We start from the raw sequence: 27232 nt of genomic DNA on the forward strand, positions 1-27232 counted from the left end.
TAGGGATGTTCGCTGATGATTGCACAGTGTTCTGTTCCATTCGCTACTCCTCAGATAATCAAGCAGTCCATGCCCGTGTGCAGCAAGACCTGGATGACATTCAGGCTTGGGCTGATAAGTGGCAAGTAACATTCATGCCACCCAAGTGCCAGGCAATGACCATCTCTAACAAGTGAGAGTCTAACCACCTTGACATGCAACGGCATTACCATCGCCGAATCCCCCACCATCAATACCTGGGGGTCACCCTTTTCCAGAAGCATAACTGACCAACAGCATAAATACTGTGGCAACAAGAGTGGGTCAGAGGGTGGGTATTCTGCAGTACGTGTCTTACCTCCAAACTCCCCAAAGCCCTTTCACCATCTACAAGGCACAAGTCAGGAGTATGATGGAATACTCTTCACTTGCCTGGATGAGTGCTGTTCCAACAAAACTCAAGAAGCTTGACACCATCCAGGACAAAGCAGCCCGTTTGATTGTCACCCCATCCACCACCTTAAACATTCTCCCTCCACCACCAGCGTACTGTGGCTGTAGTGTGTACCATCTATAAGATGCACTGTAGCAACTCGCCAAGGCTTCTTCGGCAGCACCTCCCAAACCCGTGACCTCTACCACCTAGAAGGACATGGGCAGCAGGTGCATGGGAACAGCATCACCTGCAAGTTCCCCTCCACATTACACACCATCCTGTCTTGGAACTATATCGCCGATCCTTCATCGTCACTGGGTCACAATCCTGGAACTCCCTCCCTAACTGCACTGTGGGAGTACCTTCACCACAAGGACTGCAGCAGTTCAAGAAGGCAGCTCACCACCACATTTGCAAGATTAGGATCACAGGCCACACACAGATTACCCAAAGGGTTTTAAGAATTGCAAGGCTTTTGTTAAAGAGCTACAGTTTTAAAGCATAATCAGATATTACATATTGTTTAAGCTGAGTATAATAGACATACAACCCCTGACAGTAGAGAGCGATCTACGACTCCCGAATTGGAATGCCACGACCGGACGGACGGGGAGGCAGCACCGTGGTCTCGGATTGGGTGGATTCCTGCAGTCTGCTGCAGTGATCACTTCCATTGGGTCATCTCTCAAGCTGCTGGAGGTGTTAGGCCGTTAGCCACCTCAGAGGCCAAACTTTACCAAGGTGTTAGGCCGTAGCCACCTCGGGGAAGCCTTCGCCCCTGACTGCCTGATTTCCTCTCTCGGTCGTCTATATTTATAGTTATTTCGGTGGGCTGGTAATCACCTGGTGTTAATCATTTGATCCCCCATCCTATTGTCCAATTGTGAAGCGGGAAGGCAACCCTCGCCGCCCCTTTCTGCATGACTGATGAGGCCTCCCTCTTATCTTTCTGAGGAATGATTGTTATGTTTCTTTAAGGACATTTTATGACTTTTCAGCTCCATTTTTGTCTATTATCCCACCACCCTGTGTTGTTTTGCATTTTACGATTCTCTTATCACTTCTATTTGCATTTTGATGCTTGATATTCGACCTTGCTGGTATTTCTGCTATCTGTTCCCGGCTGCATGTTGTCAGTCTCAGGTTCAAAGATGGGCTTTAATTCATAGAACAAACAGCTATTTCTTACACCTTCTCAAGGCCAATTAGGGATGGGCAATAAATGCAGCCTTGCCAGCGACACCCACATCCCGGAACGAATAAAAGAAAATTTCATAAATCTGATCATTTGTAGGCGAGCACAAGAAAATGAGCATTAACTGGTTCACTAATGTCCGTCTGACAAGGGAAACTGACACTTTCATCTGGTTTGGCCCACATATGACTCCAGCCCTATATCATGAGGTTGACCCTAATGCCCTCAGGGCAATGAGGGATGGGCAATAAATGCTGCCTCGCCACTGTTGCCCGTATCCCATTTGCCTTCATACAAAACTTATTTGCATACCATGGCCGCAATGACCTTGTTAAAAACGTAATATTCATTGTTAATTTTGCAGAATTTTGGCTGTATTAAACCATCACTTTTAATGATTAAAAAATAATTTGTGTAATTAATGATACATAAAAGCACTCCCCAAAGCTATGTTACAGACCTAAATTAAAATTTTATTTTATGTAATGTGCATAAAAGTATTCCCCCAAGCTAAATTACAGACTTAAATTAGAATCTAATTCAGTGTAATTAAAAGCACTTCCCCAAACTAATTTGCAAACTGTTTGAAATTAGTGCTTTGCTTTTCTTCGTATTTTTCATGCTGCTGTGCTCACCTGCTTGAATTTTGATGCAGCTGACAGTTTACAAAGTTCTCTTCTCAATGCCACTTCCTAATTGACAGATTAATCTTAAAACTACCAATGAGAGAGCACCACTGAAAACAGATCTTTACAAACCCCCCCGTCCCAACATATTCAAACAAGTGAACCTAATGACGTAAAATATACAACTGGAAATAAAAATGGAACAAACAGAAAAATGAGTCACCAGGGCGACATGTGCCGCATGTGCCCCACAGGATGTTGTTAGGATATTTCTGCCGTATATCATTGAAGAGAAACATCAATGTTGGTCTCCTAGGATAGAAAACCAACATTTTACTTTTGGGGAAAACTAGCAAAATATACTAATTTGCATTATATTGATGACGATCATGAAATACACTGATTTTGGTGATGTCCCATGATTATTTCATAAATAAAAGCTAAATTAATTTCCAAAGCATCTATTCTCTGTTTGCTTTAAGAAGTGGAACTTTAAAAACCTGAAGTTTGTAATGCCCTTTTTCTTTGAGTTTTAATATCATGTTTATTGAGAAAAATGTTAGAAGGCAATCTTCACCCCCATCCCCTTTGTTTTCTCCCCTTACTCTCTTCTCTGGAAGGCATTGACCCATGTTGGGCTTTGGTTCCACAGGCACCAGTAGTCTTTGACTACCTCTCCCAAGTGACTATTCTTCTTCATGTGTGAGCCTAGATTGAGGTATTTATGGTACAAATATGGGGGCCATCGTAGCTGAGCCCATTTCTGTTCTTACCAAACATACATATGTTCACACACACTTCCCAGTAAACATCACCTGAGAATAATTAGAATTCAGGAACCCTGTCTGATTTTGTCACCATTTTCTGTGTGGGGGCACTACAGATAATTATGGTGTCCCTACCACTGCTCCAACTGAAATCAGCTAATCCAGAACAAATCAAGTTACCTTTTTCTGCTCTGTGTGACTCAGTACCACACCACAGAATGCATTTACCCACAGAGCTGTGGAGTCATAACAAGGATATGTTCTTTATTTGAAAAAGTGCTTCACATACTGAAATTTGTTCTGATTCAACAGCAGATATTTCTTGCTGTACAATTCCTGCCAGTGTTATATGACAGGTCCTGATTATTGTGAAGATCTTTTCAATGATGCATGTCTTTTTGTGCAGGTTATATCCAATGGAAATGTCCATTTTTATTTAAAATTGTGGCCTTCCCAGATTATCTGTCTCATTTTGGGGTCAGATTTATTTTGTCTTTTTTGATTTTCTATTCATTCTCTGATATTTTTTGGGATATTAGATGGGCTAAGCTTTGTCATTGAACTCAGCGCTGTAAAACAACTTCAGAGAATTATATATCGTTTAAGCAGTTGTGTTGAGGTATCAAAGGAATATGTCATGGTCATAGCAGAAAATCCACCCTATTCCACAGGATTAACAAAATGATTCTCACAAATATGGTGAATATTTTGATTTTTTTTAAATATTGAGAAAATAATGGTTCTGAACTCATGTTGTGGTATACTAACATGCAAACATTGCTCTCCTCATCGTCAGCAGAGGTATTTAATCATTTTATTTTTAACAGGTTAATCCCTCTGCTAAAATATTGAAGCAAGGAATTTTTTGTGATTGTATTCCCTGGTGTAATTTCAGGCCATTACCTTTAGCCTGTGCCATAAATAATACTATTTGCTAAAAACTCCTAACCCAAACTAATTAAAAAGAAGAATCATTAGGACAAAACCATATTTCTTAATTCACATTAAAAAACAAATGAAAGGCAAAATAGCAATGCATTTAAAAGATTAAAAAAAGTTGGATCACTGTTGATTCCTGTGTAAAGTTTGGCGAGTATCACCAGAAAGAATAACACAAGTTTTTAATTTTGGGTGGAAGTTACATTTTCTGAATGAAAATATTTTAATTGATTGGAATACTTCAGTTAATAGTAAATAATGTTCTATGAGTGTAAACATCATATGTGTTTTGGGCAATTAAAGGATATTCTTTATCTTCATTCCTTTTTTTATGTCATTCAGGTTAGAACCTGGATTCTTACAGTCGGCTACACAACAGCATTTGGAGCCATGTTTGCAAAAACTTGGAGAGTTCACGCCATATTCAAAAATGTGAAAATGAAGAAAAAGGTGAGGAACTAAATACTGACAATTCAATCCAATCCATAATAATGATATTCCAGCAGATCTCCTGTGGTGCTGCTCACAGTTTATAGGCTTTATAAAACAAAGAGAATTATGTAATGCACAATGTTATTATTATGCAGTTGTTTGAACCTTGGTATGTCCCTTTAGGGCCCCAAGGTGTAGTTACTGTAGTTATGCACACCCTTAAGTCAACTTGAGTTCCAACTGGCTCTTATATATACAGTAATATATATTATATATCTAAAATCAATAATATATTGTCATGTCTATTTCCTGTTGTCACAATTCAGACATGCTTGTGGGATATTTGGTACCTGTCACACTTGATAACACCCAAGAAGCAACATCCATTACAGTAATGACTGCTTCTGTTGCTTTTAATGGTAATACTGTAATGCCTGCCATTTAGAGCCATAAAGGAAGGCATTTGACAAAATTGAGGCATATGCAATAGGTGGGTCAGTGGCAGCTTGGATAAGGAATTGGCTTAAGGAGAGAAAACAGCGAGTTGTGGTAAATGGCTGTTTTTCAGACTGGAAGATGTTAGACAGTGGTGTTCCCCAAGGGTCAGTGCTGGGGCCACTGCCTTTTTTGATATATATAAATGACCTGGATATTGGAAAACAGAGTAGAATTTCTAAATTTGCCGATGACATCAAACTTGGGGGTGTGGCAAACTGAGGATGATACCAATTGACTGGAACAGGACATAGAAAGGCTAGCAGAATGGGCAGACAAGTGGCAGATGGAATTTAATACAGAGAAGTGTGAGGTGATGCATTTTGGCAGAAGGAACAGGAAGAGGCAATATACATTTAATGGCACAGTTTTAATGAGTGTGCAGGGACAGAGGGACCTGGGAGTTAATGTGCATAGGTCCCTGAAGGTGGCAGGACATATTGAGAGAGTGGTTAGCAAAGCACATGGGATTTTGGGCTTCATAAATAGAGGTATTGAGTACAAAAGTAGAGAAGTTATGCTGAACCTTTATAAAGCGCTGGTTAGGCCACAACTGGAGTATTGCATCCAGTTCTGGTCACCACACTTTAGGAAGGATGTGAAGGTCCTTGAGAAGGTGCAAAGGAGATTTACCAGACTGGTTTCAGGGATGGGGGATCTTAGTTACAAGGACAGGTTGGATAAGCTGGATTTGTTTTCATTAGAGCAAAGGAGGTTGAGGGGTGATTTGATAGAGGTGTACAAGATTATGACTGGTTTGAATAGGCTAGACGGGGAAAGGCTGTTCCTACTAGTTGATGGTACAAGGACTAGGGGACACGGATTTAAGGCTTTGGGCAAGAGATACAGGGGGGAATGTGAGGAAAAACTTTTTACACAGCGAGTGGTGAGGACCTGGAACTTGCTGCCGACAGAAGTGGTGGAAGCGGAGACACTCAATATTTTCAAGGGGAGACTGGATAGGCACTTGAGGGAAATAAACTTGCAGGGCTACGGGGATAGAGCGGGGGAATGGGACTGACTGGATTGCTCTACAGAGAGCCGGCACGGACTCGATCGGCTGAATGGCCTCTTTCTGTGCCGTTATGATGCTTTTGACTCTATGGGGGAATTTTGCCAACCCTATGGAGGCAGGACTGCCGGGAAAATGGCAGCAACTGGGAGCGGGTACCAACCCCACTCCCAACCCGCCTCCGTGCCATCTTCCCGGGAGGCGGGTCCCCTTTCAAAAAAGTGTTATACGCTGATCTTTCTGCCTTGCCAGCCTTTTCGAAACTGTTTGTTTTTTCATCCCCACCACTGGGCCCTACTGTGCTGCCAACTCTGCCTCTCTCCAGTCTTTCCTGACACTCTACACCAGGCCACCCTACTCCTGGACCCGACTATCATTTGTGCCCTGGTTCTTCCCCACCAGCCCACTCTTTAAATTTAAACTCTCAATGACTTCCTGCTAAGTTTTATTTTTAATGGCCTCTCTAATTTTAAATTATAAATAAATCTTACGTGGAAATGATAAATTTAAATGGTCTCTCCAGTTTTAAATTCAAACGTTTATTATTTCTGATTCCTCCTGTTATATAGGGCTATGATGTTGGGGGGAAGGGATGTGATGTAACAATTGGGGACTGAGGGGGAGAAGAGTGCATGGGGTGAGAGAAAGGAGAGATAGCCCTGTTATCATCTCCAATCTTCAGCTGCACCACTGTTCACAATGTTAGGCGTCAACAGTGAGCAGAAATTGAACTACACCAGCCATCTGAACACTGTGCTTATAAGAGCTGGGTTGAGCTCTCGTGATAGATTGCACTCCCTATTGTGGGCCTTTATATTTCTAACCGGCCTCTGCCTGCCCTAGAAACACTTGATGCCTGTGAGTTACAGGGGCTCCTTGCATCTAGCATTGCTAATGATGGCAAATTGTCATCACCGCCTTTTGGTTATGCCTGTCCCTTTTTATGCAGGCACTTCTTGGTGTTTGGAAAAGGTGATGCCAGAAGATATGGTAGTTTAATGTTTGTGCTACTGGACTAGCAACAGGGGCCAGAATTTTCCGGGGGATCAGCAGGCGTGTTCAGTGGCGGGTCGGGTGGGAAATTTGATTCTTTTGACCGCGAGTCGCGACCCCACTGTCAACCCGCCGCAATGCGCCTTTCCCAATATCAGGTCTATCAGCGCTGAGCACACCCGACAGGCAGCGGCAGGCAACCCAGTTAAACTCATTACCATCTAGTTGGCAGATCATTAACAGGTTTTTTTAACTTACCTTTTCACTTTAACTTCATGGCCACAGAAACCACACTGTTCGGGGTCCACGGCTGTCAACCTGAGGCGGGAGTTCCGTGGCCATTGCTCCAGCTGATTATTTGACAGCTTCAAATGTACAGTAAAAGCTCTCATCTGACAGATGATCACTTTCCTCAGGCAGAAGCTGTTGCTCAGTCCATTTCCAGCACAGATCCTGCAGGCTTTCCACTCTTCTTTCACTCTTACCTCATTGAAAGAACTCTCTCACCATTGACAGAATGCTTCTGTCATCTCTACTTCACCTGCCATCTATTCCATCAACATGGATGCTCTTTATACTGTCTCACCTTGCTGCTCAGAAACCTGTAGTGTATGTAACCTGTACCACCTTAAGAGGATACCTTAAGGTGATGGACTACTTTTTGATGGCTCCTGTACATTGTAGTACCGGTGTTGACCACACCGGTATATAAACCCTGCGGAGCAAAGTGTATCCCAGTTCAGCCCTGACCCTCAATCACTAAACACCTGTTTAATTACTTCTGTAGTCTGTGTCCTGTTATTCAGCATAACTACATTTGAAAACACAGACTCAACAGTGGCGACGAGTCTGATCTTACCTAGCGGCAGTTGCATCAAAGGAAGCTTCGCCTCTGAAACGGGCGTCGAACAAGGACATCCACCCTCAACATCCTGCTGGGCACTGCATAGCACGGGAGGCCATCGGGAACCCGGGTTGGTTTCTGGCCACGAAGTCAAACATCAGTGAACATCCCTTCGACGACAGCGGCGGGTAAGCCCGATCAAGCGGCACGGGGGGGAAGTCGGCCGAGTTGTCAGTAAGAGAAGGGGAGAGAAATGACGAAAAGGGCGGAGAACATGACCGCAGCCAGTGTCAGGGGCCGGACTGCAATCGGGGCAGAGACGCGCAGCAGCCAGAAAAGCGTTTATGACCACAAGGACCGCGGGAGCGGCGGGGAACAAGAGCAGCAGTGCAGGGGAAAATAAAGGACCGCTGGGAGGCGAGAACGGCAACAGCGCGGTAATCACCATTTTGAGTCGGCGGGGGAAGAAGACAAGCGCGGGAAAAGCCGCCAAGCACGGAAAGCCACCATTTTGAAAAAAAATAAAATAAAATAAAATAAAATAATAATCATATCCGAAGGAAAGGAAACTCAACAAGGATGCCAAAAACGGGTAACATCACTGCTTTTGATAACGATGTGGAAGATTGGGCCACTTATGTGGAACGCATCGAAGTTTACTGTACAACTAATGAGGTACCGGATGATAAGAAAGCACTAACCCTATTAAACTCGATGGGTGCGAAGATGTACGGGTTATTAAGGAACCTTGTAACACCAGATAAACCGGTAGGAAAGAGTTTCGCGGATATTGTTACTATCCTGCAAGAGCATTTAAACCCCACGCCGCTGCTGATAGCGGAACGATTTAAATTCTACAAAAGAATTCAACTTAAAGAAGAAAGCAACGCTGAATTCTTAACCGAACTGCGCAAGTTATCAAAGTACTGTCAGTTCGGTACAGAACTAGCAGACGCACTGAGAGATAAGTTTGTGTGTGGGCTCCTAAGGGAAGGAACCCAGAAGCGACTGCTAGAGGAAAAGGATCTTATGCTGGACAAAGCTTTCAGCATTGCAGCATCGCACGAGGCAGCAGCACGAGGCGCTGCAGAGATACAGCAAAGGCCATTGGAATTCAGCACCAATGAAATGGCATTGGGCGCAGTAAAGTGCTATCGTTGCAGAAGGACAACGCATGACCAGAACCAGTGCTGGTTCAAAGATAAAGAATGCAGGCAATGTGGCAAACTTGGTCACATAGCGAGAGTATGCCGGTCAGGAAAGAAGATCAGCAGCAAAAAGTCGCCGCAGGAGAAGTACAAAAAAGTACACAAGGTGACAGAGAACAGTTCGGATGAACAGAAGATGGATTCAGACTCCAGCAGTAAGGAACTGGGTTGTCTAAAAATACATAATGTGGGTAACACAGCAGACCACCAAACTATCTGGGTCATGCTTCGGATAGCAGGAGTCCAAGTGAAGATGGAATTGGACACTGGATCGGCATTAACGGTCATGAATAAGCAAGATTACAAAAGGTTATTCTTGCACATTCCCCTGAGGGATACGGAGATTGTATTGAAAACATACACAGGGCAAATAGTATACCCCAAAGGAAAGATAAAAGTAAATGTGGTCTACAATGGGAAAGAAAGTCAGAAAATGGACTTGTATGTGTTACCTGATGGAGGTCCGCCACTACTGGGACGGGAATGGATCCGGAGAATAAATGTGGACTGGCATTCCATACAAGCACTGACTGTAGATGCCTGTAAAGAGAACGACGTCAAACCTAAACGACTGTCCAAAATATTGGACGATGCTAAGGAGGTGTTCCAACAGGGACTGGGAACACTGAAAGGAATTACAGCAAACATCAAGGTTGAAGAACATGCAAACCCCAAATTTTTCAAAGCCAGACCGGTACCTTATGCAATACGACCTGCTGTGGAAGCAGAGCTGGAAGGGCTAGAACGTTCAGGAGTACTGTCCAAGGTGGACTGGAGCGAATGGGCCACACCCATTGTTCCTGTCATGAAGCGTTCGTTGAGCAACAAGCCGGGGGAACCTGGGAAGGTTCGCATCTGTGGCGATTTCAAGATCGCTGTTAATCTGGTTCTTCACACGGTGCAATATCCGCTTCCGCGGATTGAAGATCGCTTCGCTGTCTGGCGGGAAACACTTCACCAAGATAGACCTGGCACAGGCGTACCTACAGACGGAAGTTGATGAAGCGTCATGCCAGTATCTCTCGATCAACACACATAAGGGCTTATATCGGTATAATAGACTGGTTTTTGGAGTGGCATCGGCTCCAGCGATTTGGCAAAGGGCCATGGAGCAGGTATTGCAGGGAATTCCAGGCACACAATGCTACCTGGATGACATCCTGATTACAGGAGATGATAAGGATCACCTCGCGAATTTGGAGCAGGTGCTCACCAGATTGAAAGAATATGGGCTCAGTCAATCGCCAGAAATGTGAGTTCTTTCAAAAGCGAATCTCGTACTGCGGCCACGTCATTGACCAGGAGGGGCTCCATAAGTCACCTGACAAGATCGAAGCTGTTGTGAAAGCTCCTGCTCCGGAAAATGTATCCCAGTTGAGGTCGTTCCTTGGGTTGGTTAACTATTACCACAAATTTCTTCCAAATTTATCCACGGTGTTACACCCGCTGAACACTCTTTTGCAAATGGGAATACCATGGAAGTGGAGCGCTGATTGTAAGCGGGCTTTTCAAAAGAGCAAGGCACTGATCACCTCTAAGGAAGTGTTGGCTCACTTTAACCCAACGCTGCCTATTCGCTTAGCTTGTGATGCTTCTCCATATGGTATCGGGGCAGTGCTCTCACATAAGTTTCCAAATGGCTTGGAAAGGCCAGTCGCGTTCGCATCCAGATCATTGACCTCTGCAGAGCGCAACTATGCTCAGATAGATAGGGAGGCTTTCAGCCTCGTGTGGGGAGTTAAGAAATGTAACCATTACCTGCAAGGCCAAAAGTTTATGCTGCTGCAGATCACCAGCCGTTGGTTTCCATTTTCAACCCTAAGAAGGGTGTTCCGGTAATGACGGCGCAGAGGCTTCAGAGATGGTCCCTTTTCCTAGGGGCACATCAATATGATATCGAATTCAAAGGTACAAAGCAACATGGTAATGTTGATGGGCTGTCGCGCCTGCCACTACCTACAGCGGAAGAGGCACCGGCAGTTGACCCTGTCGAGATATTTCACTCGACCATCATCGAATGCTTACCAGTCACCAATGCGGGTATTGAGAGAGAGACCCGAAACGACCCGACACTGTCTCGGGTCTACGATTGACAGTGAAGGGATGGCCAGCTCATGGCGACCCACTGTTACCAGCATTCTCAGCCAGACGAGAACAGCTGTCCGTATGTCAAGGAACATTGATGTATGGAACAAGGGTGATTATTCCTCCTAAATTAAGGGAGAGAGTTCTGAAGGAATTGCATGAAGGTCATCTGGGGAGAGTCAAGATGAAAAGCTTTGCTAGGGCTTATGTGTGGTGGCCAGGTATCGACAAACAAATAGAGGATCTGACTAAAAGCTGCTCAGGGTGCCAAAAAGTTCAAAATGCACCTCCAATTGCACCGCTGCATCCGTGGGAATGGCCTTCAACCCCATGGCAACGTGTGCATATCGACTTTGCAGGTCCATTCATGGATTCCATGTTTTTGATAGCAGTAGACGCACATTCTAAATGGCCAGAAGTGATTAAGAAGTCGACCACTACCTCTGAGAAATAACAACAGAAAATGCTGGAAAAACTCAGCAGGTCAGGCAACATCCGTGGAGAGAAATTTGAGTTGACGTTTCGGGTTGGACCCTTCTTCAAAACTGGAAAGAATCTGCAGTATTTTGCTATCGTACTACCTCTGAGAAGACGATCGCAGTTCTAAGAACCATATTTGCAAGGAATGGGTTGCCGGAACAAATATGTTCAGACAACGGACCACAGTTCGTGTCAGAAGAATTCCAGAAATTCATGAAAAAGAATGGGTGAAACACTATACATCTGCCCCATATCATCCGGCTACAAATGGGTTGGCCGAGAGATTTGTACAAACGTTCAAAAAGGCGATAAAGGCCATGAGCGAAGACCATATTCCACTACAACACAAGGTGAACAATTTCCTGATGGCATATCGAAACGCCACGCATGCAGTGACAAATCAAAGCCCTGCCATAATGTTCTATAACAGGAGGTTGCGGTCCCAGTTGGATTTGTTAAAACCCAATGTGCGAAGGGAAGTCGAAAACAAGCAATTCCAGCACGTAAATAACAAGGCCACTCGGAGTTTCGAAATAGGACAACCAGTGTTGGCCAGGGACTATAGGGATGATAAATGGCAATCCGGAACAATTCGTGCCCGACAAGGACCCTTGATGTACACGGTAGACGTTGGAGAGAACGTAATACGACGTCATGCTGACCAACTTGTGGAATCGAGAACAAGGGTCGACCCCATGTCTACGGCAGAGACACCAGTTGAAGAAGTTATTGAGCCTGTAGCATCTACCTCAGACTCGAACGTACATGATAATGTTCAATCCATAGGAGATCAAATGGATGAGTCACCCCAGCAACGAGAACCAGAGACCCCTGAAAGGCGTTATCTGGCCCGGATCAGGAGGCCTCCTCAGAGACTGAATCTTTGAACAGTTTTGTGTGTAAATTGTATATATGTTATCCATGTAATGTTTAATTTGGGGTGTACACTGTTAAGCTAAAAGGGGAGGAATTGTAGTGTATGTAACCTGTACCACCTTAAGAGGATACCTTAAGGTGATGGACTACTTTTTGATGGCTCCTGTACACTGTAGTACCGGTGGTGACCACACCGGTATATAAACCCTGCGGAGCAAAGTGTATCCCAGTTCAGCCCTGACCCTCAATCACTAAAGACCTGTTTAATTACTTCTGTAGTCTGTGTCCTGTTATTCAGTATAACTACATTTGAAAACACAGAGACTCAACAAAACCGACCATGATCAGTCCCAACACCAGCAGCACCAGGCACACCATCAGCACCAGCAACAACACCAACCTTCTCCGCAATCACCTGATGCTACACAGGACAGAGGGCACCAGCACCCGACCACATTGCTGCCCAGGAGGACAGTGATGTCCTCACCATGGCCAGATTTACTTCACTTGACGCTGTACACCTTGGCTGCCACATGATGCACCAGGTTGGATCCACCCCACACCAACACCATAAAGTATCCCTACAATGACCAAGCCATTCCTTTCACATTCACCACCATTGCGGGGATACCGTTATGTCTCACCATTCACTGCAACTCACTAAGCCACTTCCAAAGGTGCACACAAATCTGTCCAGGAGCACAAAGGGCAGGATTTTCATTGGGCCGTGGAGACGGGATTGGAGGTGCGTTGGGGGTTAAAATTGCATAAACTGGCGGGCGGGCCCAAGCCCGCCTCCATCCCACTTCCAAGCAATTTTAAATAATTCGTGTCTAGTGGTCCTGCCTCCAAGAGGTGGGATAGGCCGTTAAGGCCCTTAACAACCACTAAATTGGCTCTCTAATGCCATTTTAAAAGACTTTTGTGAGTTTAACCCTTTTCCCACGTGAAACACGTCTGTTCTGAAACACAACGGTGAAACCTGGCGGGAGCACAAGTGGATTGCTGACTATCAGCTGCAGCTCCACCATTAAAGAGGAGATTTGATCAGCCATCATTTGCAGGTGGCAGGACTTCGTTGTCTCAGGTCTGGGTGAACTTTTAGAAGGCATAACCACAGCTGTGGAAGTTTGGAGCCTGACACCAATCTCCAGTGTGACCTCCTGGGGAAACCCCTCTCGCCACCTTCACTCAGCACTTCCTCAACTGAGGCATATACCAGAAGCATGGGAGCCATTTATTTCCTTCCCTTCTGGGCATTAGATGAGGAAGAAGACCAGCCGCGGCACCAGCAGAACCAGGAACAACAGCAGCACCAACAGGAGTGCCGAGCTGCTGCTCACCCACCTGAAGCTGCACAGGCCAGAAGGGGCCAGTGCATGGAAGCCAGTCAGCGCAGGAGATACCCCCCAAACAGGGTCTACAGACACAGGATCAGCTACATCAACATGTCTGAGCAGCAGTGTCAAAGACGGCTCCGACTTTCGCGACAGGTAGTGGGTGACATCTGCGCAATGCTGCAACAAGACCTGGAGCCCAGAGGACCAGGTGGACAACCCTTACCAGTGGCTGTCAAAGTCACCACCGCAATAAACTTCTTTGCCTCAGACTCATTCCAGGGATCAGCAGCAGACATCAGCGGCATCTCCCAGGCACACACTTGCATCACGCAGGTAACCGATGCCCTCTTTGCCATCGCGCACAATCACATCCATTTCACCAAGGATCAAGCAAGTGTGACGGCGCGTGCGGTTGGATTAGCTAATCTGGCAGGCTTTCCAAGGGTGCAGGGTGTCATTGACTGCACACATGTGGCCCTTAAGGCACCCCATCACAATCCAGGTATTTTTGTCAACCGCAAGGGCTTCCACTCCCTTAATGTTCAGCTGGTGTGTGACCACAAGAAGGAAATTTTGCATGTTTGTGCCAAGTACCCTGGCAGTTGCCATGACTCCTTCATACTGTGGCAGTCTAGTGTGCCTCTACTCTTCAGTCCGCCAGACCAACTTAACGGATGGCTACTTGGAGAAAAGGGCTATCCCCTGAAGACGTGGCTAATGACGCCATTGAGGAGGCCAGCCAACGAAGCTGAGGAGCACTACAACTCCAGCCACATTTCCACCAGAGCCATTATCGAGCAAACCATCGGTTTGCTGAAGATGCGCTTCAGATGCCTGAATAGATCAAGTGGAGCCCTGCAGTACTCAGCAGCCAGGGCCTCCAGGATCGTCGTAGTTTGCTGTGCACTTCACAACATGGCACAGCATCATGGCTTGCAGATTCCTGAGGACCAAGTGGCTCCTCACTTATCCTCCTCAGATGAGGAGGAGGAGAGTGAAAACAAAGATCTTGCAGAGGTCCATCAACCAGCGGCAGCAGTACACGAGAATATAGCTGCCTGGGATGCAAGGAATGCACGCATCTTTGCCAGATTTGCTTAGCCTAGCCACTGAAGGACTTTTGCCTCGCATCTTCTTACCTGAGCATCGACAATGGCCAAGAACCAGCTGACTCCTAGCAATTTGACCACCATAATGACAATTCCAAGTAATCCTAAACCCTCAACGTGAAAATCCCATTTGCGAAATGACACGCGCCACAACTACAGCAGTAGCCATCAGATTTTTTATTAACATTATTGATCTGACGGCTTTTTCACAAAAAACATCAAATTTCACCCAATTGACTACCCTTGTGACTATTTGTGCAGTATATTTCTCTTACGCGTGCTCCTACGTGATGCTTCCGCTGTGGCTTCAGCAGATGTGGAGGCCGCTTGCTCACTTTCTTGCTGCTCCTGTCTCGACACCTTTGACGGGCATCCTCTGGGGTTGCGAACCTGTGAGGGCTCGTCAATAGTCTGCTGCTCCTGCGGCTGTGCAGGGGTTGAGACGCCGATCTCAGTTGGGTGTGGATCTCTGGTGGGGCTCTGACCGAGGGCTCTGCAGTGCCATGGAAGTGTGAGCGCTTGGAGAGGAGCCCCCACTTCCTTGATGTCTGCCACCAACTTCCCTCTCATGGGTCAGGTCCCCCTCAGCGCTTGCAAGTGGCTTGAGAGCACCTTGCTGCACATCAGGGGGACCATGGGGACCCGTATCTGCAATGGCAGTCCTACTCAGAAGGACTTCCATGAAGGTCTGGTTTCCCTGCTCAATAGATGCCCATTGCTCCTCCAGAGATGTCATTCTATTCTGAGCAATCACCATGTTTTCTGCACTCTGGCGACTTATCACCTCCATGGAGGTTGCCATCCTTTCCATGGTGATGCGTTCAAGCGCCAATGACTCTACAAAGGCTCTGCTCATGTTCGCTATGGACTCCTCCATTCGCTCCACACTCAGTGACCCTGGAGACAAAACCTGCCAGAGACTCCTGCATCTGTTCCTGGAGTTCCAGCACCGCTAATCTTGTGGATGGACCCAACGGCAGAGGGTCGACATGCAGCTGAGCTGAGCTGGCATAGTCGATTAGTTAGGTGCATGTGAGCATAGAAAGGGAATGGGTAAGGGTGCATGGATGTCCGTGTCAAGTGGGATGTGGAGGAAGAGATTGCTAAAGCTGAATGCTGGTGAGGAAAGGCAATGGGGATCAGATTGAGGGTGATGGGAAATGCATACTCACTTTTCCAGTACGCACAAGGTCATGAAATCTCTTCCTGCACTGTATCCAGGTTCTGCAGGTAACCATTAAGGAGTTGACCTCCTCTGCCACTTGCAGCCACACAGCCTTGGTCTGCTGGGGAGGCTTCTTCCTCCCTGATGAAGGGAAGAGCACCTCCTTATGAGATCTAGCTCCCTCTACCAGAGCCTGCAGGGCAACGTCGTCGAACCTGGGAGCAGCCCTAGGTCTGTCGCTGGCCATTGTGACTCCAGGTTCCTCCAACAGTAAATGCCAAAAGGTTGGCAGCCTGCAGAAGAAGCAAGGCTTGTTGCAGACCTTAAATGCAGCAGCAATGATGACGTCATAAGATGCAACTTTCTGACTGGAAAAACTCATTTGCCAAGGGTTCCCACATGCTGGAATTCAATTGGACGATTAAGTTAAAATAGCATCAATCTTCCACATCGATTTATATTCGTGTGGATAACACGAAATGCGGATTTCACGACACCAACCCGCCCCTGAATTAAAATCCTGCCCAAAGTGTTGAAAATAAAGGTTTCAAAGTTTGACAGCTCATTAACAGAAACTTTACAAGAACATTGCATAAAACACCCAAGTGCCTACCCTTGTGTGTTGTTAGTTGGTATGATTGCACTAGGATGAAGGTGAGTGTGAGGGGTGGCTAGTGATAATGTAGAAAGAGAGAGAGGGATGGGTGCAGGTGCAAGGTAAGTTGGTGTGAGTAAGGATGTGCAGGAGTAGGATAGGCTAGGGAAGGCAGAGTGATGGGGATGTGATGAGAGGCACAGCAGGACGAGGTTGAGTGTGGCTTTGTACTAATGTTTCGTGATCTAATGAGATCATTGGAAGGTTTGTGCCACTGCACCTAGGTCCTCCGGATGACATCCCTGCTTGTGCTCTCCTCTGCAAACTGCAACCAGGCTGTGTTGCTCTCCTGGGGAGGTCTCTTCCACCCATCGGAAGGGAAGGGAAGGGAAGAGGACCTCCCTGCATGCTCTGACTCCCTCCATAAGCATATGGAGGGAGTCTTGGGAGAACCTGGGTGCAGCCCTCTGCCTCTGTGCAGTGATTGTCAGTGTTTGCTGCACTTCAATGCTGTAGATCACTGACAAATGTTAAAAGTAAGGTGGCCATGGTCCCTTTAAGGAAACAGGCTGGTGATGCATCATGAATGATGCCACCAGACCCACTTTGTCTAATTGGACCGGGAAACGCGCTGGGCAGGCTTAACAAGCCCTATCAACATAGAATCATTTTCCAGAGTGGAATGGAGCCAGCAGTGGGGTCAGGACCCACCACCGACGTCGCCCGCCCTGAACCCGCCGAGGTAAGGAAAATCTCGGCCAGAGAGTCTGGGAGTTCAAAACCCACCATTGCAAGTTGTGAAACTGAATTAATTAAATCTGGTAATTTGTGGGCCAGAAATTGACCATGATAGTAGCCAGATAGTTGTAAAAACCCAACTAGTTTACTAAAGTCCTTCAGGGACCAGAACATGCCGCACCTACCCAGTCAGGCCGAGATTTCAGTCCCACACTAGGAGGTTGACTCTTAAATGTCCTCAGGCTAATTAGAGGTGGACATTAAATGCTGCCTTGCCATTGTCACCTACATCCCAAGAACAAAAATAAATTATTACGGGGCTTAACTTGGTGGGCAGGGATGACAAGTGGAACAAGTTATGCAAGAAAGCTGGCATAATTTAAGAGGAAAATCTGAACTCGCATCACATACATAATATTAAGGACTTAAAAGCAATTTCACACACATTTTTGTGAAGGCAATGTGATGGCCTTTTAATCTCTTTTTTACAGTGAAACGCACTTGCTTGACACATTTAATCTGTAATTAATAAGCAGAACAGAGCTGAATCTTTCCACACTTGGACAAATTGTGAATTACTCTATCATTAATGCTAACATGAATATATTAGCATGTAAATTATTCTGATCATGGGGTTAAAACCTCAATACTTTCATACCTATTCAACACCATTTACACAATCATTTTTCTCACTTCTTCCCCCTCTTATTATTTCTCTTGTGGAAAATGCTGTAAATACATAGCAGGTCAGTCAGCATTGTAGACAGGCAGGTTGACGTTTCAGGTACAAACTTTCTCTGAAACTGAAAACTGAAAAAGCAGCGTATTAATAGAAGCAGAAAAAAGGAGGAGGAAATAGATATTCTAATCAGAGGGGTGGTTAATTAACTGAATGACCTGCAACCTGAGAAAGCAAATTTCAATTCTGAAGGCAGTTTCTGCTTTGGTGAAATCTAGTAAAGTTAAGGGGAGATATAATAGAGGTGTTTAAAATTATAAGGGGTTTTGTTAGAGTAGATAGGGAGAAACTGTTTCCACTGACAGGCGGGTCTGTAACCAGAGGACTCGGAGTTAAGATCATTGACAAAAAATCTAGGGGGGAAATGAGAATTTTTTTAAGCAACGAGTTGTTAAGATCTGGAATGCACTGCCTGAAAAGGTGGTGGAAGCAGATTCAATAGTACCTTTCAAAATGGAATTGGATAAATACTTGAAAAGGAGAAATTTGCAGTGCTATGAGGAAAGAGCAGGGGAGTGTAACTAATTGAATAGCTCTTTCAAAGAGCCAACGCAGACACGATGGGCTGAATGACCTCCTTCTGTATTCTTCTATGATTCAATGAGATACTGACTTACTTGCTTTGTATTTTCAGCATTTACTGCTTTTGTTTCAGATTTCCAGTATTTGCAGTTTTTAACTTTTTATCTTTAACTATTTTCCCTTTTCCCTTTTGTCTACAATTTTATTTTACTGGTGCTTCTGCACTAATTTTAATTGAGGAGTCTTGAAAGGATTCGCTATTATATTCCGCATGTCTGTGACTGTCTAAATAATAGTCTCAAATAACTCCGATTATTAGGTAAAAATTGCTTTGAAAGCTTGTCTAGGAAAGGATAGATAAATGGTAATATTGATTTTGGTGGTGCTCAATTATTTCTAAAACATCTTAACCAAAAGTGCATGTTTATAAAGTCTCTCTATCTGCAAAGATACTGTTGTTGCAGTGGGAAGCAGCAGCAGAATAATTGAGGCCGCAACATGTACATGTTCAATAGTGATACTATACTTGGATTTGCTTGCCTTGTTTGTTCTTGTAACTCCATAAATGTGATGCAAAGACCCCAGTACAGAGCCAACAAATCAAAAGCAGCTCTGAACCATCTCACTTTCTGTTAAGTCTGTGAGTTGTTCAAGTAATTAATACTCAGACTTAATCAGTAACAATAAAACAGGTCTTTACTGGTTGGAGGTAGGGACTACACTGAATACAAGATTACTGCACAGTGCTTATATACCGGTGTGTTCACCCCCGGTATTACGTCTACAGCAGCCTGAGAAAGTAGTACATCTCTTAAGGTGGAACAGGCTTAAGCTCTCTTAAGGTGGAACAGGTTACATACACAACACTCCTCCCTTCTTAGCTTTATAGTCATCCCCCCATTTAACATAACGTAATAACATATATACATATATAACTTCATGTTTAACGTAACATATCACAGATTCAGTCTCTGCGGAAAACAGTTCACAGATTCAATCTCTGTGGTGTAGTCGGTTCACGTTACTCATTCAATAGTCCTTTCATGGATTTAACAGCTTGAACTTCCGAACTGATTTGGCTCCGTTCGGAGGGACCACGTGTGTGATCTGGTAGAGGTGATAATGGTTCAGATGGGTCATCTTCTGTTTTTACTTTTCCTTTTCTGCTTCTTGGAGACTCTCTGGGCTCCATTGTCAGCTGCCAGCTGCATGCGCAGTTCCTCCTTCTCTTCCTCCTGTTTCCGTCGTAGAGCCACCTTCTCCCGATGTTCCGTAGACTTTCGGTGCTCCTCCATGATTTCTGTATGGTGGGAGTCGAAGTTACAAGTTGGGCAGGACAGGACATAGTAATATTCGGTGTCGTCCTGATCTAGGCCAGCGAGAGGGTCTTCTATTTCCTCCATACCCAGCTGGGCGTTAGCCAGCTTTTGTTCCAAGTCCAGACATCTTTCCTGAAGAGACTTCTTCATGCGTACCTCTTCACCCAGCTTTTTCTGGGCTTTCAGCAAGTCGTTTACTAATGACCTAATTTGAGATTTTACTACTTCAACTTCTTTTGGAGATTGATTGATCGGACTATTCAATCCCTCTACCGGAGCAGCTGTTTCAGCGGTCTGTTGTTCTACGTTGATGTGAGTCAGCGTACTTTTGGCATCCAAGGGCTGCTCTGTTGCAGTCATCTCAGTCTGTGTTGCCACCTCAGCTCTTCCAATAACCTTTGAGAGCTCCGAACCCCTTTCGTTTGAATATTGAAGTTCGTGTTCAAGTTTTTCCCATTTCAGAGTCCTGTCCTTCAGCATATGCAGGAGTTGGCTGACCGTTAACTCCTCTGACATCAGACGTTTTGTGTGCTCCTGCTCCATTTGCTCCAGCAGCTGCTTCTGTTGTCTTTCCAGATGTTCCCACTCTATATCAAAGAACTCTTTCGTCGCATTCATCTCTTGCTCAAAACGGCGAATCATTTGTTCTAATTGCTGTTGCAGTTTGAAATGGAGTTGAGTTCGAGCCCGGTGTCCCTCAGAAATGTGCATGTCAGTAGACTGGACAGACTCAGAATTCTCTATCTCAGTGGAATTCTGTGCTGAAACTTTGTCTGTTGCACACGGGTTGGTCTTACCATCATCAGTTCCAGAGTCTGGGTTGATTATGTTCACCGAGTTCTCACTCGTTATTGTTTGTAGGAAATGCCAGTCCATATTCATTTTCCTAATCCACTCCCGTCCTAGTAGTGGAGGACCTCCTTCAGATATCACATATAAGTCCATTATTTGACTGTCTTCGCCCTTGTGGACCACTGCAACCTCTATTTTCCCGATGGGGTACACTCTTTGCCCCGTGTATGTTTTCAATATAATCCCCGTATCCTGTAGGGGAATATGTTGGAATAACTTTCCGTAATCTTTCTTATTTATGACCGTCAATGCCGATCCAGTGTCCAATTCCAGTTTTACTTGGTCTCCTTCTATCTGAAGAGTGACCCAAATTGTCTGGAGGTCTGCACCCTTACCAGCGTTGAGTACTCTTAAGCTAGCCAGTTCATTACAGCTTAAGCTAGCCAGTTCATTACTGCTAGCGTCTGAATCGGACTCCTGTTCGGTCACCTTGTGTACCTTTGCGTATTTTCCTTGCGGTGACTTCTTGTTGCTGGTCTTCTTCCCTGACCTGCATACTCTAGCGATATGTCCAAGCCTACCACAAGTTCTACATTCTTGGTTTTTAAACCAACACTGGTTCTGATCATGCGTTGTCTTTCCACAACGATAACATTTGCCAGAACTCACACCCAATTTGTGTGCACTGAGCTCCGGTGACCGTAGCTGCATTACTGCCGTGCCTCTCGCTGCGGCTTCGTGTGCTGCTGCCATAGTGACCGCCTTCTCAAGCGTCAGCTCATTCTCCTCGAGCAGTCGCTTTTGTGTATCCTGGTTAAATAAACCACACACAAATTTGTCTCGTAGTGCATCTGTCAGTCCCGTTCCAAACTGGCAATATTTCGCTAATTTACGCAATTCCAGCAAATATTCAGCATTGCTTTCATGCTGTAGCTGCCTTCTGTTGTAAAATTTAAATCGTTCCGCTAGCATCAGCGGCGTGGGGTTTAGATGATCTTTCAGGACAGTAACAATCTCATCGAACGTCTTATCCGCCGGTTCATCTGGTGATAACAGGTGTTTCAATTGTCCGTATGTCTTCGCACCCATTAAATTTAATAATGTTAGTGCTTTATCAGCCTCACGAATTTTATTGGCCTTACAATAATTTTTAACTCGTTCAACATATATGGCCCAATCTTCGATGTCACTATCAAAGTTGCTAATATTCCCGTGTTTAGGCATTGTAGTACTTTATCAGATTTGCAATTTCTCAGATTTTTTTTTTTTTTTTTTTACTGCTATCCAAGATGGCGGCTTCCCGCTCTTGCCGTCGTCCTCCGCCCACAAAATGGCGGTTTTCCCGCACTTGGCGGTCTTCACCCGTCCCCCGACGCCGTCTCCCTTCAGCCCCGAGTGCGGCCCTTATCTCCGCCGCGATCGATGGCCCGCGCTTTTCACCGCGGCTCTCGCGCCTTCAGTGTCTGCCGACGCTGCGCCTTTCAGCCCGAGTGTGGCCCTTATCAGGGATTGCGATCGATGGCCCTTATCTCCGATCGCCCTTGTTCCTCCGACTTCCCCCAGCCCTGTCTTTGCAGCCAACGCTGCTCGGCTTACCCACCACCGAGGTTGAAAAAGAAGCTGCAGGATGTCTTCTGTCCTCCAGTTTTCAGTCGCTGATGGAGGCTTCAGGGTCCTAATGCCTGTCGCTTCCAGTGGGGTGGTGAGATTTGAAACCTCTCTTCAACGTCCTGTCTGTGGACGAAGCCGCCGTGGAATAACTGCCGCAGGGTAAGAATCTGACTCGTCGCCAGTGTTAAGTCTGTGAGTTGTTCAAGTAATTAATACTCAGACTTAATCAGTAACAATGAAACAGGTCTTTACTGGTTGGAGGTAGGGACTACACTGAATACAAGATTACTGCACAGTGCTTATATACCGGTGTGTTCACCCCCGGTATTACGTCTACAGCAGCCTGAGAAAGTAGTACATCTCTTAAGGTGGAACAGGCTTAAGCTCTCTTAAGGTGGAACAGGTTACATACACAACACTTTCCAAAATGCACGAAGGTGGAGGCTTGGCTTTTGAGTAGCAACAGAACTAACATCCATATCTAATATCATGATGTCATAACATTTGTTAAAAGTCCAGTCCCTGGGGCCAGTAGATAAAGTGTTGGAGCACACTGGGCACTCAGCCTCTGTTTTAATGGTATAATCCATCTGGCATCACTCCAAGAATGTTACCCTGGCTGCAGTCATGTGTGAGACATTATTTGTTTGGTACGTACTTGGAACATAAAAAATAAAATAGAGGCACCAAATGACAGCCACTTTCTATTCTCTCCTCTGGGAGGGTGGGCGATTTCCTCTGCTTTCTATTCATAGCAAAATCTTAAACACATATTGTATTTATGTTTATTATTTTACTATTAATAGCAAACAGAGGAAATCTTTCTACCTTCCCTGTTAACAAGAGAAAATAATATTTCATAGGTTTGTGCCAGTACTTCTGATATGATAACAAATCAAGCCACAAAAAAGGGCAATGGTAGCATAGTGGTTATGTCACTAGGCTAGTAATCCAGAGGCCTGGAGTAATAATCTGCTGATGTGAGTTCAAATCCAACCATGGTAGCTGGGGGATTTAAATTCAGTATTTTTTTTAAATCTTGAATTAAAAAGCTATTATCAGTAATGGTGACCATGAAACTACCGGATTGTCATTAAAAACCCATCTAGTTCAATAATGTCCTTTAGGGAAGGAAACCTGCCATCCTTACCCTATATGTGACTCTAGACCCACAGCAATGTGGTTGACTCTTAGCTGCCCTCTGAAATGGCCAAGCAAGCCACTCAGTTGTACCAAACCGCTGCGACAAAGTCAGCACTGGGGGAGTAACTGCACCACTGGACTGCAGCGGTTCAAGAAGGCGGTTCACTGTTGAATCCGTGATTCTTAAAGTATGATGTTTTCCAATAACTACACGGAGGCTGTAACTTAACAATCAACAGGTGTTTACTGGAGTAGGGTAGTCTCAAGACTGGCAGTACAGAGGCATGCTCAAGGCTTATATACAGGGGTGGTCACTGCCGGTACTACAGTGTGCAGGAGCTGTAAAAGTAGTTCTCTCTTAAAGGTACATACACTACAATTCCTCCCCTTTCTAGATTAGCAGTACCCATAATATTCAAATAACAATTAACACTTTAACATGCACATTAAACAGAAATAGTCCATTTATAGATTCAGTCTTTGGGGTGGCTTCCTGATCCTTTCTAGATAGCGCCTTTCCTGAGGTGGTTCTTCTTGGTGCGGAGGCGATTCTGGCCCCCTTTCGTCGGTTAGTTCATCAGTTTTTACTGCTACTGTTTGAGGTAGATGCTACCGGTATGACGGGTTCATCCCCAGGTACGCGAGACATGGGGTTGACTCGTTCCTGTGACGCTAAGATCTGATCGACGTGGCGTCTCACAATGTTCTCCCCGACATCCACTGTGTACATTAATGGTCCCTGCCGTGTGCATATCATTCCGGGTTGCCATTTCTCTGTTCGGTAGTCACAGGCCAAGACTGGTTGTCCTACATTGAAGCTCCTTGTCGGCTTCTCATTGATGTGCTGGAATTGTTTATCCTCAACATTTCTTCGCACATTTGGTCCGAGCAAATCCAGACGAGATCTCAACCTTCGGTTAAAGAACATCATGGCCGGGGTCTGGTTGGTAACTGCATGTGTCGCATTTCTGTAGGCTAACAGGAAATTGTCCACCTTATGCTGTAGTGGAATTTCATCATCGCACATGGCCTTTATCGCCTTTTTAAAGGTTTGTACGAACCGCTCAGCCAATCTAATTGTATCTTCCGGATCCATTCACATCCTAGTAGTGGTGGTCCTCCATCTGGCAGTACATAAAGGTCCATTTTAGGTATTTCCTGGCCTTTGTATATCACTTTCACCCTTCTTTTTCCTTTGGGGTAGACTTTTTGCCCCATGTACGTCTTCAAGACAATCTCTGTAGCTTTCAAGGGTATATGTGAAAATAGCCGCTTGTAGTCCCTTTGGTTTATGACTGTTAGGGCTGATCCTGTGTCCAATTCCACTTTCACTTGGACTCCGTCTATCTTGAGTGTGACCCAGATAGTCTGGTGATCCTCCATTTTGGTTACCTTATGTAGTTTCAGACAACCTAGCTCCTTGCTTCCGGAGTCTCTATCACTTTTCTGTTCGTCTGAACGACTGTCCATCACCTTATGTACCTTTTTGTACTTCTCCTGTGGAGATTTCTTGCTGTTGGTTTTCTTCCCTGACCTGCAGACTCTTGCTATGTGTCCTGCTTTTCCACACTGTCTGCACACTTGGTCCTTGAACCAACAATCCTTCTGGTCGTGTGTTGTTCTGCCGCAGTGATAACACTTCCCTGCTCCATATGACATTTCATTGGTGCCATATTCTTGCGGTCTCCGTTGTACCTCTGCAGCGCCCCTTGCGGCTGCTTCTTGTGATACTGCCATGCTAAAAGCCTTGTCCAGCGTAAGATCCTTTTCTGATAGAAGCCGTTTCTGGGTTCCTTCACTTTGAAGCCCACACACCAACTTGTCCCTTAATGTATCTGTTTGTCCCACTCCAAACTGGCAGTTTCGATAGCTTGCGCAGTTCCGTTAGGTACTCAGCATTACTTGCGTCTTTATGCTGGTTCTGTTTGTGGAACTTAAATCTTTCTGCTATCAGCAGCGGTGTGGGGTTTAAGTGGTCCTGTAGGATTTCTACTATGCTTCTGAAATTCTTATCCACGGGCTTCTCTGGGGTTATTAGGTTTCGCAGTAAGCCATAAGTTTTTGCACCCATGGAATTTAACAAAACCAGTGCTTTCCTAGCATCTGGCATTTCATTCGCCCTGCAGTACACCTCAATGCGTTCCACATATGTCGCCCAATCTTCGACTTCATTGTCGAACGCAGAGATACTGCCACTCTTCGGCATCCCTGGGTGTGATTTAACTGTCAAAAATGGCGTCTCCCGCGCTCTCCCTTCTTCTCCGCTGGCACAAAATGGCGTCTCCCGCGCTTTCCTTTCTTCCCGCGCGCGCCCTTCTTCTCCGCTGCGGCTTCTAAAAATGGCGTCTCCCGCGCTCTCCCTTCTTCTCCGCGGCTCAATGTCGTCTCCCGCGCTCTCCCTTCTTCTCCCCACGGACGCTGTTCGGCCCTTGAGCCCTGGCTGTGCTCTGTGCGTTCTCCTGTGCGCCTTTCCCGTTTCCGCCGCTCGGTCCTGAACCTGGCTGCTGCTTTACCCTCTCTCTCTCTGTTTTTGTTTTTCCTCGACGCCGCTCTGTTTTCAACCCCCGGCTGTGCCCTGTGCGCTTCACCCTCTCTCTTACCCCGTCGACGCTGCTCGGCTTTTTCTCTGCCGTCAGTTGGCTCCAGCCGCCGCTGTCCGGGAAGGATCTGCGCTGTACCTGTTGCCAGTCTGTTGCTGGATCGTCGTGGCTGAGGAACCAAGCCCGTCTCTCAACATCCTCCCCTGCGATGTTCACTCTCTGCCGGACGACTGGGTGGTTGCTCGTGGTCGACGCCTGTGCTTCTGGCCTCGACTTTCTTCCACCGCCCTCCCAGAGCGAATCCTTGAAGAGAAATGCAGAGTTGCAGGTAGATTCGAATCGACCTCGTCGCCACTGTTGAATCCGTGATTCTTAAAGTATGATGTTTTCCAATAACTACACGGAGGCTGTAACTTAACAATCAACAGGTGTTTACTGGAGTAGGGTAGTCTCAAGACTGGCAGTACAGAGGCATGCTCAAGGCTTATATACAGGGGTGGTCACTGCCGGTACTACAGTATACAGTAGCTGTAAAAGTAGTTCTCTCTTAAAGGTACATACACTACAGTTCACCACCACCTTCTCAAGGCAATTAGGGATGGGAAATAAATGCTGGCCTTGCCAGCGATGCCCACATCCCAGGAACAAATAAATAAAAAAACTTTGTTGTGACTTGCAAAAATATACAAATCTTATTTGGAAAATTCTGCTAAGCAAGATAATGGAGGCAAAAACACTGGGTTATTGAAAATACAATTAGTTGTGATGGAGAGCTAATGTACTAGAGGGATGAGCATTGATGGGCCAAGTGACCTTTCTCACCCTGATATTAGTTATGTCGATTGTCTAGTTTAATCACAGTAAAGGATCTCAGCATGTGTGTATTAATTGTACTTTGAGCCCAAAGCTGTGAATGTAATTTCCTAGTGACAAGTAGGGATGATAATGCAAATTCTGGATTTTGTTCTGTTTGGAGAAGTAAGATTTAAATACTCTCTGATTTTAAGAAAAATGTGACACTGAACATGTATGGTGCCATTTTGCATTTCAGTTCCATTCTACATAAACAGAACAATCCAATATTTGAAGCCGTATTGGCTGTTATACATCACAAGTCATTGTGACTCCATGACTCATTGTGGATTTCCCTGACAGCAGCTGGTTGTATGTGTCCAATCTGTCCTGTCACTGTTTTCCAGCTATGTATCTCATCCAACCAATTTTCGTAGTGATCAGGGGATTATGTACCTAA

General features: G+C 45.5%; 1 protein-coding gene across 2 annotated transcripts in view; it reads left to right on the forward strand.

Annotated features, from left to right (window-relative positions):
- gabbr2 (gamma-aminobutyric acid (GABA) B receptor, 2) overlaps positions 1-27232 on the forward strand; it is a 1824974-nt gene that overhangs the window by 1550935 nt on the left and 246807 nt on the right. For both annotated transcript variants that reach the window (XM_085988269.1, XM_085988271.1), the window contains exon 12: positions 4285-4392. In XM_085988269.1, coding sequence (XP_085844395.1) covers positions 4285-4392 — 108 coding nt within the window. The remainder of the gene's footprint in view (positions 1-4284; positions 4393-27232) is intronic.

This window comes from Somniosus microcephalus, chromosome 5, assembly GCF_052327205.1.
Source record: "Somniosus microcephalus isolate GS21.2 chromosome 5, FLI_Smic_1.0, whole genome shotgun sequence".
NCBI lineage: Eukaryota > Metazoa > Chordata > Chondrichthyes > Squaliformes > Somniosidae > Somniosus > Somniosus microcephalus.